Raw genomic sequence first — 16197 nt, forward strand, 5'->3', positions numbered from 1 at the left:
AGAATCAGTGGTCAACTTGACATATCGTCCTTTTATTGAGAATACCACACACCCATCATGACATGATAGGATAGAAGAGTCCATAATTTCAAATCCAAACATTAAACTTTCATCAAAGAAAATGAACAAGGCTCATAGTCCTTTTAGAAGAACTTTTAGAGAGTAACTCTCCTTTGCCACAAAATAAAGGACCTTCATGATTCATTTGCATCATTGCTTTGGTATGAAGTTTTACAGAACTAGAAAATTATGAACTGTGATATTTTTTATTATTTTATTACATTTTTAAAATCCTATTTTTCTTTTTTTTTCTTCATTTTTGCAAATTCTTCAGAGGAGTCAGGTGTTCTGCGGTCAGCGTAGTGTGTCTCTCTGCATCATCATTATTTTTCTGTGCCCTGAAACAACATAATGACATTTTCGTAATTAACACAAACCCCAAATTATGTATGAAAAGCTTGAGCGATTTTGTTTTATTGTACCAACGCAAAACAGCACGCAGTCTTCAGGATGTGGCAGCAGCAACAGTGGTATCTATGCTGCCCACTTTTTGAGTGGCATCTTTCTTTGCCTGGTGGGCTTGTAGCACGGCGACGGCCTCTTCCACCTTGTAGAAACACGTCATCCAACATGAATAATGACAGATTCGTGAGGATAACGGACACCACGGAGTGATATTATTATCGCAACGATAGCCCTAGCCCCGTACCTTGGAGCGCAGAGACTCATGGGACTCCAGCATGTGCAGCAGCTCCGAATTGTCAATCTCCAGCAACATGCCGGTGATCTTTCCCGCCAGGTTGGCATGCATGGATTGAATCAGCGGGAAAAGACGCTCACCTGTTTGGATAAATGGGGAGTGAATGCATCTGATACAATTTTTTAAAAGTCCTTACCTGTCATTCACTTTGTCAGGGGACACTTACCAAGCATCTGTTTCTGCTCCTGAGGGGGTGCAGCGGCCAGCATGGAGGACGTGAGAGGCTCCTGGCCTTGAACGTGCACGGCCGGCTGAGCCTAAGAAGGGCAGATGGATAAGGTGGATGACTAAGCGCTGGATATGGGAACACCTGATTGGTGGGATCGCTCTCTCGCTCATACCTGCTGTAAGGCCATAGGTTGCACCATCTGAGGGTTGGGGTTACGGACGCCGGTGGCATACTTGTAGGGCGGCATGGCACGGGGGCCGGGGACTCCCATCGGGGGCCGCGGACCCATGGCCTGGCCGGAGGCTGGTGGCAGAGAGGGGAAGGGCGCGGGATTCAGTGGTGCGACGTCGGTATAAACGTCGTTATAGAGTCATTATCGGCGAACGTACCTCGTGGGCCCTGGGCGCCGCCCCCGGGACTCATGTGTCTCATGCTGCCACGGGGCCCCGGCTGACGCAGCGAGCTGGGTATCCCTTGGTAACCCCCTGGGAGTGACAGAAGTTGAGCCGAAAACAATAAGACGCGATGCAAAACGTGCTCTTGTTAGACATTTTTAAAGAGCGACATTGCAGAGAAAATATTCATATGTTATGTAACGGGAAATGGTCTACATTTATTGCCGTGTTCTCACCTTGACCTCTGCCCCCTTGTTGCTGCCATCGTGGGTTGGGTCGCATTTGGGCCACCTGATTGGGTGCATAGTATGTAGTCCGATTCTGGGCCTGTAAAATAAAGTAAATTAAATTGGTGATTTTATAAACAAAGAATAAATAAACTAATAAACAAAAGAATAAGTAGTTCGCCTGGTCACCCCCTGGAAAACCCCTGACAAAAACCTGGAATATTTGGGAACTATTCAAGCTTCCTTGACGTTCTAAACGAAGCACTACGCCCAGTAAGTGTGTTAACGTATTCGGCATCATTCCCTTTCCTTGAAGCTTTGTTTAAAGCTCCACTCTGCTCAGCAGCTAAATCCGCTAATGTTGCCATTATACAGTCTGATGCTGCGATGGTGGTACATGACGTTGCAGAATTGGGCGATAGCTGTCCGTGGCTCGCATATTTTAACACCCACAGACTCTGACTGTTCGCACCTGAGGCACGGCGGGCATGAAGTAGCCACTGGCGGGCTGGAACTGGTTGACGATGGTGTTAGCCGGCATGGCCCTCATGCCGGCTATGCGCTGCATGTACTGGTTGGTGAGGTGGGCTTTGCGCTCCTCTTTGCGCTGAGCGAGAGCCACGTAGAGCGGCTTGGAGCCAACGATGCGTCCGTTCATCTCCGTCACCGCCTTGGTGGCCTCCTCGGGGGACGAGAAGCAGACAAAGCCGAAGCCCTTGGAGCGACCCTCCTCCAGCATCACCTAGAGATGGAGGCCGATCGTCACAATGTTGTTCGCTCATACACCGCTGTGGCTGTATTTATATTGCGTCATCACGGCTTTGGTGGCGACGCACTGCAACATCTGTCTGTCACCTTGGCGCTTGTAATTGATCCGAATGGAGAGAACTCCTTGCGCAGTTTCTCGTCATCTATGGTGTCATCCAGGTTCTTAATGTAGAGATTCACACCCTGGAACGAGACGGACAATCAAGATGCATTCAAAACAGCTTCTCTGACAGCGGGCCGGCTGAATTTTACCATAAGTTGGACTCATCGAGGGCTCGAACCTGATAACGACTGATCCTCTCTTGTTTCAGCAGCTCGAACTTCCTCTTCAGCTCCGTCTGCCGCTCCATCTTCTTCTGAGCCCGGCCCACAAACACAGTCTTGCCGTTGAGTTCGTTGCCATTCATGTCCTCCACAGCCTTTGGACGAGATCATCGTCAATTATCCCAAATCCCAACAACGAAGCATTTCCACTTGGTCATTGTACCTTGTTGGCGTCCTCGTGTTTCTCGTAACTAACGAATCCAAAGCCTCTGGATTTGCCGGAGGGGTCCCTCATCACCTTCACGCTGAGTGTTTTACCTGCAGAGGTTAAAGGTTTAGAAGAGTCAAAGCAAGACCGCAGAACTACGCGGGAGTTTGAAGTGACATCCGTTTATCGAGTCCCATTTTACCATATTTGTCAAAATGCTCCTTAAGCTGGTCATCGGTCATATCGTCTCCAAAGTTCTTAATGTAGACGTTGGTGAACTCCTTGGCTCTGGCACCAAGTTCAGCCTCCCGTTCCTTGCGTGATTTGAAACGACCCACAAACCTGAAAGAGGGGGGAGAGCGGCGAGGCACACTCTTGTAAAACATTCCTGACAGTAATGAGAAAAAAACCCAAACTAGGCTCCTTTTTTTTTAGATCTAAAAACACTCGAACCCGGGAGAGAGGACAACATTGAGCACGCAAGCACGATAAGTAAAAGAGAGCACAGGAACAACGTCCACGAAACAGATTCACAGCTACTCCCTCAAGACTCTCATCATTCGTGCTTTGAACACATCTGTGGATAATATCACCAGAGGCAGGCAGGCAGGCATGTTGGCATGCTCGACATCACAGTGACAACCGTCTCAATTGTTGGTCCAAAACTTGATGGGGAGGTGGATGGAGAGAGGGATGGAGGAACAGAACAGAGTAAAGCTGAGGGGGACCAAATGATCGTATATACCTTGCTATGACGACCTCTCCCCTTCCGCCATCCAGTATTGCATTCCTGCATTCGATCCATCACTAAAAACACACAAGCGCGGTCACACACACACACACACACACATACGCACAAACGTTGCAAGACGGGTGACCAGCGGGTGGACACATGAGGCAACAGACAATGCGTCCGGTAGGAAAGATTAGAGTGAGCAGAAGCAGTTAGTTCGTCTATCAGCTCGGAGGTCATCTTCATACTGGCGGTAGTGAGCGATGAGTTCATTAGTCAGATTATTGACACACAAACACGCCAACGGACCAAAGATACAAAAAGTCAGTTCACTCGGTGAGTGTAGAACAAACCGAGTCAGGTTTATGCACAAAAATTAACAAAGAATGAAAGAGACATAAGCTGTTACTGCACTATTACCACCATAACCTCAAGAAGTACTGCACCTTCTACAGCTGGACTTCACCGTAACTTTGGAGTACTTTCTAAATTCTTTAATATGCTACCGACGATGAACGCCCCTGGGACCCCAGATCCTGGATGAGCGGACACTCACACCTTGCGGTCATTCAGAAGCATTCCGTTCATCTTCTCAATGGCTCGATCGGCAGCGTCCTGCGTCTCAAAGTGGACAAAGGCGTAGCCCTTGGAGCCGTTTTCATCGCACACCACCTGGAGCAGAGGAAGAGGGTTCATCCATCAGGGAGACGTCAACTTCAAAGGAAATAGTTTCCCAAATAGATTTAGGAAAATGTGCTTGTTTGATTTCTTTCTGAGGGCAAGATTTGTAGATCAATATCAGTTTTAAACCTGTCCGCTGAATTGAAAGCTGCAGCCACTGAGCCACTGAACAAACATGTTGAATCTTGCTTGTTCAATCCATGTTAAAACCAAGATGGCCGTCTGTGGTATCGTAGGGGTTGCTGGCCAGTTTTATACTCCAGTTGTCATGCCAACAAGGATATACAAACCTGTAAATTAGTGAGCTCTAGACTACTTGGAGCATTTTGTTTGCCTTTTGAAAAGTCCTGGCGAGCTGTTTCCCCGCTGTCCCCTCCAAGCTAAGCTAACCCGCTGCTAGCTGCAGCCTCAACTGAAAATGTGGCATTGTTCTTTAAAGCTACATTTCTGCAAGAAAGCAAATGTGTGTTTTCCCGAAAAAGACGAAGCATTGCTGGAGAGCATCTCTATGATTTTACATTAGATGACTTTAAGAATGCATAATAATGTTATTCAAACTGGTGGTCTAACTGAAGCATATTAGCCCTTTGTGCCGGTTATACCTTGCAGGAGAGGATGTTGCCAAAGGCCGAGAAGGTGTCGTACAGGGCTTTGTTGTCAATGGACTTGTCGAGGTTCTTTATGAAAACGTTGCCCACCCCGGACTTCCTGAGGGAGGGGTCTCTTTGCGACCACATGATTCTGATTGGCTTCCCTTTCACCACGTCAAAGTTCATGGTGTCCAGGGCTCTCTCGGCTAGAAGGAGGGGGGCAGAGAGATGGAGGGAAAATGTCATGGCTGGTTGTTGTGTCTTAGTCACTTGTATATACACCAAATAACACTTCTATCAAGGGCCAGAATTAGGCCGAAATAAAGCAGAAGTCCCTCTAAACAACAAACACAGCAATGAGGCCAACAAAAATAAGCTGTGCAGTGAGGTGTATCAGTCTTAGTCTGTTTGTCCCTTTGTGCGAGCTAGAATGAAGAATTCCTGCCGGCAGCCCATTCAACAGCTCACATGAAACAAGGTGAAGAGACTGCAGCAGCTGGGACGAGTGTGGGAGACAGCTGCAGTGGGCAAGCTGGGAGCACATGTCCCCCTTTCTCTAACTCGCCACATGCTGTTGGGCCACGTCCCACCTCGGGCAAGTTGCAGGGCCCTCAGATAACAAAATGGGCGTACGATGTGGTATCGAGACGTGTTATGTTTCAATTCATCGACTCAATGTGCCTTATTTGAACCCAATTTTAAATCGCCACGGTTCGATTTACACCATTTCTCTCCTTCCGCTATGCTCTAAACTCTCACATGGGCTCTCATGACCATGTGGGTACACATGCCAAAACATCCCTTTGTTCAGTCACTCACACACACACACACACACACACACACACACACACACACACACACGCACAATCACACAGGCCCGGGCTTTCCAGCTAAAAGTGTCTGGTAAACAAAACGGAGCTGCCTTGCGTCTGCTGGCATCAGCAGTTTGGCTCGCAATTGTACAGCTCGTGTGCTCAGAGACGGTGTGTGACCGCTGTCAAACATGTGGTCTTCTGGAAGGTTCAGAGTGGGAATCGCAGTTTCAGAAGGGGACAAAGCCATCGCAAATGATACCATTCGGCGAAAAGGGGCCACGGCGCGGAATTTTTTTGCGGCCGTCGGCGGCCAGTTTCTCTCACGCTAAAGAGCTTTAAAAGCATTACAGCCAGGCAAACGTTGGGCTGCTCAGAAAGACAACCTATATTTAGAGAGGGGGTCCTGGGAGGTATGTGCTGGCGTGGATGGAGGGTGGAGTGGAGCAGTCTCTGTATCACTGATGCGGAGGAGACGCTCGACAAGAATGCTTCACCGAGGGTCTCGTGAGCGGTCACAGACACAGCCGAGGGCGTGGGGGAGGTCCACCGGGAGCGCCTGCAAGCGACCTCGCCTGCTCTTCTACTCTGCATCACATCAGACGCACGGCTGACCAGTTAAGAGTCACTGGTGGTGAGCTGTTCAGAGTGAGGGACACCTCCTCCAATGGTTCTCGCCAGCTGCGAACCTGCCGTTTACTCCAGCTTTTCGGCGACTGAACACAGACAACGCAGAATACGACAGGTGTTAAGCGTTGACACAAGAGGCAGAGAAGTCTGTGCAATGTAAACAGCGTGTTGGGGGGGGGGGGGGGATGGGCCTCCAAAGACCACCACACAACACCTGCTACCGTTGCTCAACGCTTTGATGGCATTCCTGTGGATTCACAACCGAAACACGTCTTAAGCGGTTGCGTTATTACAGGCAAACTGGCTATGGATCTGATTATTTCCCAACAAGTAGACAAGCAGGCGTTGAATCAAACAGACAGCAGCTAGAACATCTGATGTTGATGCAGAAAATACACATAAGACGTAAAAGAGGGACATGGCAGCAGAGGGCAGAGGGAATTAGTTTGATTCCGTAGCACCTTTTAAAATGAGAAAGGGGTCATTTGGGGCGTTATGAGGGAGGTCTGCAGACACCTCTCTGAGCATGTGCGCGAGGTCTTTAACTGGCAGAGACATGCAGTATTACTGGGACATGCTTATGTGGGTCATACATAACTCTTCCGACCTGTCTGGGGAACGCGCTTGTTTTACTTAGACTGTAGAAATGTCTTCTACTGCAGTTAAAGTCCAAGGACTTTTTATTCGCCCTTGCGTTCGGTTTCTCGGACGTTTTATATATATATATATATATATATATATATATATATATATATATATATATATATATATATATATATATATATATATATATATATATATATATATATATTTTTTTACAGCTGACATTGAAAGCATTCGGTGACATTGTCGACATTGGACACAATTGCACGCTTTCTTTTCGGCATCACACATCCACGCACGCCGCGAGTGCGCCAGTGCGCTCAGACTGCGCCGGGATCACCTGTCGTTTTTTTTTTATTTAAAGTTATTATTATTATTTTCTTACCGTCAGCGGGTTGAGAGAAGTTCACATACGCGTATCCGAGGGATCGCCGGGTGATCATGTCGCGGCACACCCGAATGGAGAGCACCGGTCCGGCTGGGCTGAACTTCTCGTACAGCATAGCCTCCGTGATGTCGGGGTGCAGGTCGCCAACGTAGAGGGAAGCCATCGGATAACTCCCGGTCGCTGTGTTCATATCTCGGGGTTCACAATGAGAATTGCGGTCCGGGTTTCACTCAAAAAAAATTAAAATAATAATATCAAGCCAGTGGTTGCTGTATTCCGGCGCCGAGTGAATTCTCCCAAACAATAAAAAGACAGCTGGTCGAGCTAGATGAGAGAAAAAAGTTAAACCTGAAAATCGGTGTATAAATGATTTCTTCTGAGGTATTTCTTCCGTTTCTGGTATTTTTTGTAAATTAATATTTTTCAATTTTTTTTAATAAATGTTTGTATTTCTTTAAGTAAATGTTCTGGTTTTTATAAAGATTTTGTGGATTTTATATTTTTTTATATTATTTTTATTTTAAGTTTTTGAAGAGCGGTGAGTTAGACACTCACGGTTGTTTTGTGGCCAGGGAAAGAGACTGCGTTTGGGAACTGGTGGGCACTTTATAGAGAGTGGCAGTGCGGAGGAAATAGTGACCAGGGTCACACATGGGACAGAAAAAAAGAAAAGGTACAACTGAGCATGCGTTGTAAAGGGGTCAGCTGAGGGGGGGGGGGGGGGGGGACTGCAGAGCCTACAGCGACATCTAGTTGGGAATATAAAACACGTTTATTACTGCCGTTTTAGAATATTCATGTTAAGATGCAATTATTCTACATCCTCCTGGGGATGAGAGCTTTAGTCCTACAAAATTAAATCAAATCGAAAAGCATTAATAAAGTAGCAGAAACCCTTTGCAGTGCTGCCCCGGAATGCTGCAGGAAAGAAACCATATAATGCAATGTATGTGTGAAGCAGATCACACTGAAGTATTCAAATAACTAATGTGACTAATTTCATCAAGAATAACTCTATGGATATGTACCACTGTGGTCAAAGTAGTACTGAATCTTTTACAGTAGAAGCGGAAGTACCACTGATACTTCCACTTGGTTACTGGCCTGCTATAAAACTGTTCAAAAGTATTAGCATCTAAATGTATTTAAAGAGCCAAAGTTATAGTATAAAAGAAGTTCAGGAGACATTACTAGATTATAATTAGAGGGTCATTTTGGTACCACCACTTTCAACTTGTATTACAGAGGAGCTGTTTTTAATTACTGTTTGTGTTGATGGTACAATAATAGTAATTCCTATAATGTAGCGGTTTAAAAAAAATGTCCCTCACTAAACCCTCTAATGGGGAGAGAGCTGCGAGTGTTTGTTATGGGATTTTAAAAAAAAACCTCGCTTTTTATTCAGTGAACGTGCTTCGGGGCGGAGCCTCTTCACAGGTAGGCGGGACTTCCTCACAGGTAGGCGGAAGGTAACGCCAGTGTGCCTGGAGGTGAGCGGCAGTGGAAGAAGACAGCGACGCATTAAAAAAAACCGCACACACACACAGAGTCAAACCTCTGTCAGAAATGACTTTTATTGAAATTTTACCCTAATATGATCCACTGTTGACATCACATCCACCATGGGCGGTTTTGGTAAGTTGACCTTCACGTTCATTGTAGTAGTAGAATAAACGTTGCGTGCGAAAGTATTTTTAGGCGTGGTCTGCGCAGCAGTCAACTGAGAGATGACGTGAAAAAAACGTTTGTTTGTTTTATCTCTGTTGTTTGAGTGACAGAAACCGTATTTTAGTATCTCTGTGCCTTTACGTCAATGGAAACATCTCCAAATACTTTTTGAGCCTTATTTTGGTAGTTCCCCCTGAATGAAAGTGAAACTTTCCTATGTGATTCCTTGTGGTGTGGGAGTACAACAGGTTGATATCAGAGACCAGTAATGAACAGAGAATGTATTATCGTATCTGAATGAAGGAGAGATTACATAGTTACAGTCCCATCGAGATTTCAATTCTATCAGAGTTTTATGTGATCACGTGCAGCAAACATTAGACCATCAGAACACAGCGGCCTTATTTGAATGAGATGGACCGGAGGGCGACGTGTGTCCCCTCCTGACCCATCGGGCCGGTTCATTGTGGGGGTTAAAATACCGAAACCAAAGCCTTGTCCTGGTTACGGTTGTGAGACTTCCTCACGATCCCCCTCAGACCCCGTCTCTGAATTAGTCGCTATGGCTGCAGCCTTTGGCAGCACTGCAGAGGGGTTGGAGGGGGGGGGGGGGGGGTGATTGGAAGACCTGTGGTTGTCATGGTGTACAAACCGCAGGCCTGCTTTTATTGACGCTCACAGTTGGTCAAATGATGCGATAACACGGACTGGCCTCACGGGCCCTGTAATGAATTAATTTCATATCCCGCCAGTCACAACGTTCAGAACAAGAGATTATGAAGTCAAAATAGGACCTTTCTGCCTCCTCCTGCAGGAGTATGTTGTGCCAGCCTCAAGGACAACAAAGCCCTGATGAAGATGGGGCTGGGGCTGGTGCTGGTGGGCCACATTAACTTTCTTCTCGGAGGGCTGGTGCACGGCGCCGTGCTCAGGAACATCAAGGCGCTCGACGAGGCCCGGCTCATAGTGTACGCCATCTCTAATGTCATCGCTATTGTGGCAGGCTTGGTGGTAAGTGGTCTGAAAACTCTCCGCCGCCATGAATATCTCCAAAAGCAAATTGGTATTTTTTATAGCGGCGGGTGGTTTGAAATAGGTTTTTGTGTAATAATGTGTATCATCCGTATCCGTCACAAATGACCTGTTTTTTTTCCCGTCGGACTTGTTTTCTGCCTTTAGGGAATCATCTGTGGAATAATTGCCATCGTCCTGTCCAAAAACAAGAGGAACAAGATCCTGGTAAATATTGCTCCGACTCTCCTCTATTCAGCACCCACACAGTCATTTGTAAACTCTTGTCAGAACCTGCCCTCTTGTTTTTGATTGGGTAAACCTACAAAAAAAAGATCATATCTATAGGAGCCAGAAGTCTGGAGGAAAAGTGTCTTACAAGCAGGTCCAGCCTCGTGTTTTCCCCTAACGAACTCGTACTCTCGTGGTGTCGGGTCCTCGCAGCAGTGGGTCCTGCTGGTCTTCAGCTTCCTGACGGGCCTCCTGTCGAGCGCCTGCTGCGTCGGCTTGTCGGTTTCAGCGGTGAAGGCCATCATCAACAGGGGCAGCGGCCTGATGACGGGATGCACGTTTTCCGGGGACATTCACGGCTCTTCCAGCTTCACGTACGAATGCCCCTTCGACTACACGCGGATCTTCGTAAGTGCGACGTGAATACTTTTCCGTGGGCAGTTTTTTTTTTTTTTTTTTGCGTTGACCCGCTGCCAAAAGAAGAAAAAGGTGTGAAGGTGTCGTCGTCTTTTCGTTTCTTTTAATCAACCAGGCCACCACGATCATTCTGTGGGTTCTGCTCATCTTCATGTCGGTGGTGGAGATGGTGTTCTCCTTCCGCTGCTTCGCTGCCTGCACTTCATTCCTCTACCTCTGTCCGTGCCGGAAGCAGCCGATCCGGGGCATAAGGGTGAGAATCTGCCTGAGCCCCCACCGTTTAACCCGTCATCTCACTGTGTCACATATATACAACGGCCTTTTATTTCCATAAAAACATTTTTTTGCATAAGTGTGAATAGCGCAGGGCTGTGTAATAAATTCAGTTGAAACTTTGGATTAAATCATATCTGTAGAGTGCAGGGGACGGATACTGAATTCTAAACGTATTTAGTGATCTCTGCTGATCACGCTGTTTGACTTTTCAGCCTCGTAGCCACGGAGCCAGTGAGACTCCATCGCTGCCTCGGGAGCGGGACCTGGAGAGCGACGCCGGAGCCGAGCCCGCGGAGCACATCGAGCTGCTGGAGGACACGGCAGCGCAGCACAGCTCGTGGCTCTGAAGCGGTGGCACCCAGAGAGAGAGAGAGACATGTGGCAAACCGCAGGAGTCGGGCGTTTTGAGTATTAGGCGTCGGTTACAGATAAAATGTCTGAAGAGGTTTGTGGGTCTGAAGGCCGAAATGGCATTTTATTTTGCTCTGATGAAATACTGCCGTTGGTTTGTTTTTAAAATGTGTGATTTTATGTGTGTTTGTGTGTACTATATAGTGTTTTGAAAATAAATAGAGCCCGGTCACCTGCATCTTCAATCCATCGCTTCATCAGACCCGAACATTTCATTAACTTTAGTTGAGAAACGTACAGAACAACACTACTTCACTTTTCAGGGCAATTTTTATTGGTGTAAAAAAGGGGTTGTCAACGCACACTGGGGTCAGATTTAAACGACACTTCTCAGAATACAAATATATACACAAATGAATTTGTCTCTCTCATTTTAGATTACTACACTTTGGACATTTACGTCCAAATTAGCATTGACACCAGCAATTATGGTACCGGACCCAAACAATTCTAATATTTTGTGGTTCCAAAAAGATGCAGCTGTCAATGTTTAAAGGACACGTACTAAGTTACAAACTAAAATATAAAATTGTAATTTGAAGTTTATTGTGCCTTGTTAAAAAGGTCTTCGGGTACACACAACTCCTTTTGACTTTAGCAGACTAAACCAGTGACAAAAATGTATTAGAGAAAAGGATCTATTGTATAAACATGCTTCAACTCCATTTTTAAAGACAAGACAAGTCATAAAGACGAAACCAAGTAGCCAAAATATCTATGATTTAAATAAGTTAAATCCATCAGATATATAAAAGCATACATGTACTAAGCCATTTTTACAGAGTTACGTCACAAGGGGATAAGCAAAAAGTCATAGAATAAAAAGAATAAAAAATGAGAAAGCATACAAAAAAAAAAAAACACTCCGTTGAACCTCAGTCCATAAAACAGGTACGGTTGAAAAGGTGTCCTAGAAAACGTTTGAAACCCCCATCCCATGTGGACGGGTGGGGGTTTCATTGCAAAGATATAGTTCTTCACTGACTTTAACAGCAGCAGCCTGGAGAGAAGGACTCAAAACCATCTTGCTTTAAGATGGGTCCTGATAGTTGCCATGGCATCACTGGCTGCTGAGGACCTCAGGGTGTCTTGGACTCCTCTTTTGGCCTAAAAAGGACACGATTAACGCACACAATGAGCCAACATGATGAACAACCTGGTCAATAAGTGTGTGCAGTGTTTTCTCACTTTGAGGTGTCCATTTTCTCCTCCTCTGGCACCTTCTCCTCTTCTTTTACTTCTATAAAATAAAATAAAAATTCATAGTACTAACAATAATACAGTCTCTGAAAGATAGGATGATCCGGCAAGAGATTTTAACCCATAAGATGTACTTATTAAATAACAAAATTACACAAAGGAGTGGAATGGAAGTGTAAAAAATAAATTTTAAAAAAAATGGATAAATACCTTTTGTTTCCTCCTCACCTTTCTTCTCTTTTTCTTCTCCCTCTTTCTCTCCTTCGGTTTTGGCTCGCTTGACTTTCTTGAAGCTGGCTGCGTTCCTGCGGCCTCCTTCGCCTTCATCCTCCGAGTCAGAGAACTCCTCCTCACACGCTATCCTCTTGTCGTGAGCGCGGACTGAACACAGACAGCGGGGGGAAAGGGTCGAATCGAAACATTGAACTGTACCGTTTCCAGTGCACAGATTCATTCCAATCGAACATCAGGACTTTCAGAGGATCTTACTGGAGATGCGTTTGTTGGGGTCCTCCTCCTCCTCATCGCCGCTGTCCTCCTGCACGGCGTCCTCTGGGATGGCCTGCATTTGGACCCCGGGCGCGTGAGGCAACATACGCAAGTTCTCAAACAAGCGCTGCCTAGAGGACAGAAATCAGGTTGATCTTAACCTGAGACACAAACCTCTGTCTAAGATGTAAAATGAGTCAAACAAAACACTACTTTAAAAAAAACCCATAGATGACAGTATGATTCACTTACTTGATCTTCTCCAGATAATCGTTTGTGTTCTGATTGGTCATGTTGGAGGGGCTGATGTGCAGCTTGAAGTCTGGTCCAAAGTACTCAAAGTAGTCGTTGTATGGGAGCTCTGTCGAGTCAAATTCACATTAATGAACAGTTCTAAAAAAATAAAAGATAAAAAAATGATTTTCCGCGCAGAATGGGCATTTAAAGACTGACCGTTGGGGATGGAGGTATCGAGGGCCACAGCAGTCTCGTATGTCCAGCAGCGCGCCACATTACGGATGGTGTAGCCTCCTCCACCCAGCATCAGCAGTGGCAGGTTGAAACTCTTCATATACTCCACACACTTGGCATGGCCTGAGCACAGCATGGGGGAGAAAAACTATTCAGTTTCTTACATTTTTAATATATTTGCTTCAAGTGCGATCAGGAAAGAAATGTTTTTAAAAAAAAGACCTTTGATGGTGAGGTTAAAGCAACCAAGCCGGTCTCCTGACAGAGAATCGGCTCCACACTGCAGAACCACTGCGCTGGGTTGGTACATCTCCATCACCTTGGCCATGATCTGCATAAAATAACAACATCCACTTTCACAAATGCTGCTGTCCACCGAGGGAGACCTCAACCACCGAAACACCACTGGCAACAGGCCTTTGTTTACTCACAGGTCTGAAGATGGCTTCATACGACTCATCGTCGATCCCGTCCCTCAGTGGGTAATTCACAGCGTAATATTTACCCTTACCGGCTCCGATGTCCTGCGGCAAACAAAGGAGATGTCAACTAACTGCACGAATATGACGCCGGTGCAAATGCTCTGTTGAAAAGATCCCAGGCTCACCCTCAGGTCGCCAGTGCCAGGGAAGTACTCCCCGTACTTGTGGAAGGAAACAGTCATGACCCGGTCTGTGGTGTAGAAGGCCTCCTCCACACCGTCTCCGTGATGGATGTCAATATCTATATACAGGACTCTCTGGTGGTACCTGGAGAGGTGAAAAAAAGGGTCATGAAAACAACAAAACTTCTTCCAAAGTATTTGAATGATACATATAAAATAACTTCTAAAAACAAATGTTCCCATTTAGAAGAACAATGAGGCCCTTAACTCATCACCAGTTTACTAAACAGACATTTGGATCTCCCATCCACCTGTACTAAACAAACCGACCCCTTGAGTAGGGCTGCTGCACTCACTTCAGTAACTCCAGAATAGCGAGTACGATGTCGTTGACGTAGCAAAACCCAGAGGCCTCGGACTTCTTGGCGTGATGCAGGCCTCCGGCCCAGTTGATAGCGATGTCTGTCTGCTGCTTGTTCAACTTCACCGCACCAGCTGGAGCACAAGGAAAGAATCAACACGACGTTTGCACCGAATCTTGACAGATTACAGGGGTGGCGATGGCACAATAACTGATTAACACAACAGCATTTAAAGAGGGGGGGGGGGGAAGAAAAAAACGTACCGACGGAGCCCCCTCCTGAGAGCTGGCAGAACTCAAACAAACCGTCAAACACTGGACAGTCCTCCCCCACGTTAACTACAAAGCAGAGAAATGCAAATGATTAATACGACTTATTGTTTGAACAGCGGATACTGTGTAATTCAGTAAAAAAATGCAAATACAGCTCCCAGCCCGGACTGAACTTACATCTCTGCATTTGTTTGCTGTACTCCGACATGTTGTCCGGTCTAATCGAACGGAGGAATTTGATGTAATCGTCGCTGTGATACTTTGTCATCTCTTCTCCGCTGGCTTTGTGCGGACGCTGAAAACACACAAAAAAAGTCAGTTCCTGGGACAGGAGCGAGTGGGGGCCAAAAAAAAAGGCTGCGTTCCTGTAACTTATCGTACATATATCTCCATCTTTCTGTAGAGCCCATAGTTGAGCAACAGGTTGTGAGTCATGCGGATACGGTGGGGCTTCATGGGGTGCCCCTGGCCATAGTAATAGTTTCCAACATCACCTGGGGGGGGGGAAGAGAAGAAGAAGAAAATAAAAACACCACAAAGGCGAATTAAATGTTTATTTCACATGCAGAAGTTGAACAAATGCCCACATATGAACTTCCGGCTCTGCTCAGGTTTACGCGCTGAAAGGTGTCCAAACATCAAACCACCGGTAAACACCGAAGTGCCTCCGTGAAACTACACCAAAGTGCTCGGCTACACGTACACGGTGTACGCTTTAACACAAAACGTCGGTCAACCTCGATTAAAACCTAGATACACGCCGGACTTCCCTCGCACCGGGCCGGCGGGGGAAGATGAGCCATTTTAACGGAGAGGCTCGGCGGTAACGTCAATCAACGTTACGGCGACAATGAACTACCGATATACCCCCCCCCCCATTGTTAGCTCATTAGCTAGTGACCCTACCATTCAAGCTAAAACGTATGAAAAACAACTATAGTCTACGAAAATGCAGCAGATATACATTTCGACGGGGGCGACCAGAGCCCACGCTCGCGTGGCATCGACGCCGTGCGCATATTTAGCGACGCTGGCTCCACTGAGATGAGGGGAAAGCCGCCTGCTACTCATGCTAGCTCGGCTAGCTAACGTGCCATGCTAGCGGGACGGGGAACAAACGGAAGCCTTTCGGTGCGCGCCAAGTGTGCGGATTCGCTTCGCGCGTTGCGGGTCCGCTAAGCTGGAGCAAAGGCCGGCGAGTACTCACCGTCGTAGTAGTAGCAAACTTTCTTCTTTGTTCCTTGAGAAGTAAGCGCCATTTTAGTGCCTGTTTTTTTTTTTTTTGGCTGGCTGTCTTCCCCCCCCTTCGCACACCACCAGGAGACAACAGCGACAAGAAGCGGATAGTTTGTATCACGTCCAATCAGAGGGGAGTAAAACCGACTGCTTCCGACAGGGGGCGAACGAGTCCTCCTCTTCTTCATCTTCATCCTCGTCCTCATCCTCCTCCTCTTCCTAAACCTCCTCCTCCTCCATGTCGAGGCTGGTTTCACACCGTGAAGGTCGCTTACTTTCGCTTTTCGTTAAACCGTTGAACTAACGTTAGCTGTTGGTGTT

General features: G+C 46.6%; 3 protein-coding genes across 4 annotated transcripts; 1 reads left to right on the forward strand and 2 right to left on the reverse strand.

Annotated features, from left to right (window-relative positions):
* Positions 1–11: 11 nt before the first annotated feature.
* pabpc4 (poly(A) binding protein, cytoplasmic 4 (inducible form)) lies at positions 12–7821 on the reverse strand. The gene is made up of 15 exons (XM_037487178.2): positions 7226–7821; positions 4808–5001; positions 4081–4196; positions 2994–3133; positions 2807–2901; positions 2601–2738; positions 2407–2502; positions 2024–2293; positions 1561–1651; positions 1319–1414; positions 1102–1232; positions 927–1017; positions 710–840; positions 483–607; positions 12–398 (listed from the first exon to the last, which is right to left on the reverse strand). Exons 1-14 carry the CDS (start codon positions 7416–7418, stop codon positions 506–508), a joined length of 1884 nt encoding a protein of 627 aa, XP_037343075.2. The 5' UTR covers positions 7419–7821; the 3' UTR covers positions 12–398; positions 483–505.
* Positions 7822–8701: 880 nt separating this feature from the next.
* On the forward strand, positions 8702–11427 carry tmem54a (transmembrane protein 54a). Its single transcript, XM_037487086.2, has 6 exons — positions 8702–8863; positions 9711–9907; positions 10076–10135; positions 10352–10546; positions 10671–10808; positions 11044–11427. Exons 1-6 carry the CDS (start codon positions 8851–8853, stop codon positions 11176–11178), a joined length of 738 nt encoding a protein of 245 aa, XP_037342983.2. The 5' UTR covers positions 8702–8850; the 3' UTR covers positions 11179–11427.
* Positions 11428–11493: 66 nt separating this feature from the next.
* LOC119227895 (probable histone deacetylase 1-B) lies at positions 11494–15998 on the reverse strand. Of its 2 annotated transcripts, none has more exons than XM_037487085.2 (14): positions 15848–15998; positions 15022–15134; positions 14818–14935; positions 14632–14706; positions 14363–14501; positions 14010–14151; positions 13834–13926; positions 13625–13733; positions 13385–13525; positions 13184–13292; positions 12932–13062; positions 12671–12823; positions 12431–12482; positions 11494–12349 (listed from the first exon to the last, which is right to left on the reverse strand). In XM_037487085.2, the coding sequence occupies exons 1-14, from the start codon at positions 15897–15899 to the stop codon at positions 12322–12324; spliced, it is 1455 nt and encodes a 484-aa protein (XP_037342982.1). In that variant the 5' UTR covers positions 15900–15998; the 3' UTR covers positions 11494–12321. The 2 variants fall into 2 exon arrangements, with proteins under 2 accessions (XP_037342982.1, XP_037342981.1); XM_037487084.2 differs by having other exon boundaries at positions 12653–12823; positions 15848–15995.
* Positions 15999–16197: the final 199 nt, after the last annotated feature.

The sequence above is a fragment of the Pungitius pungitius genome, chromosome 14 (genome assembly GCF_949316345.1).
Source record: "Pungitius pungitius chromosome 14, fPunPun2.1, whole genome shotgun sequence".
NCBI lineage: Eukaryota > Metazoa > Chordata > Actinopteri > Perciformes > Gasterosteidae > Pungitius > Pungitius pungitius.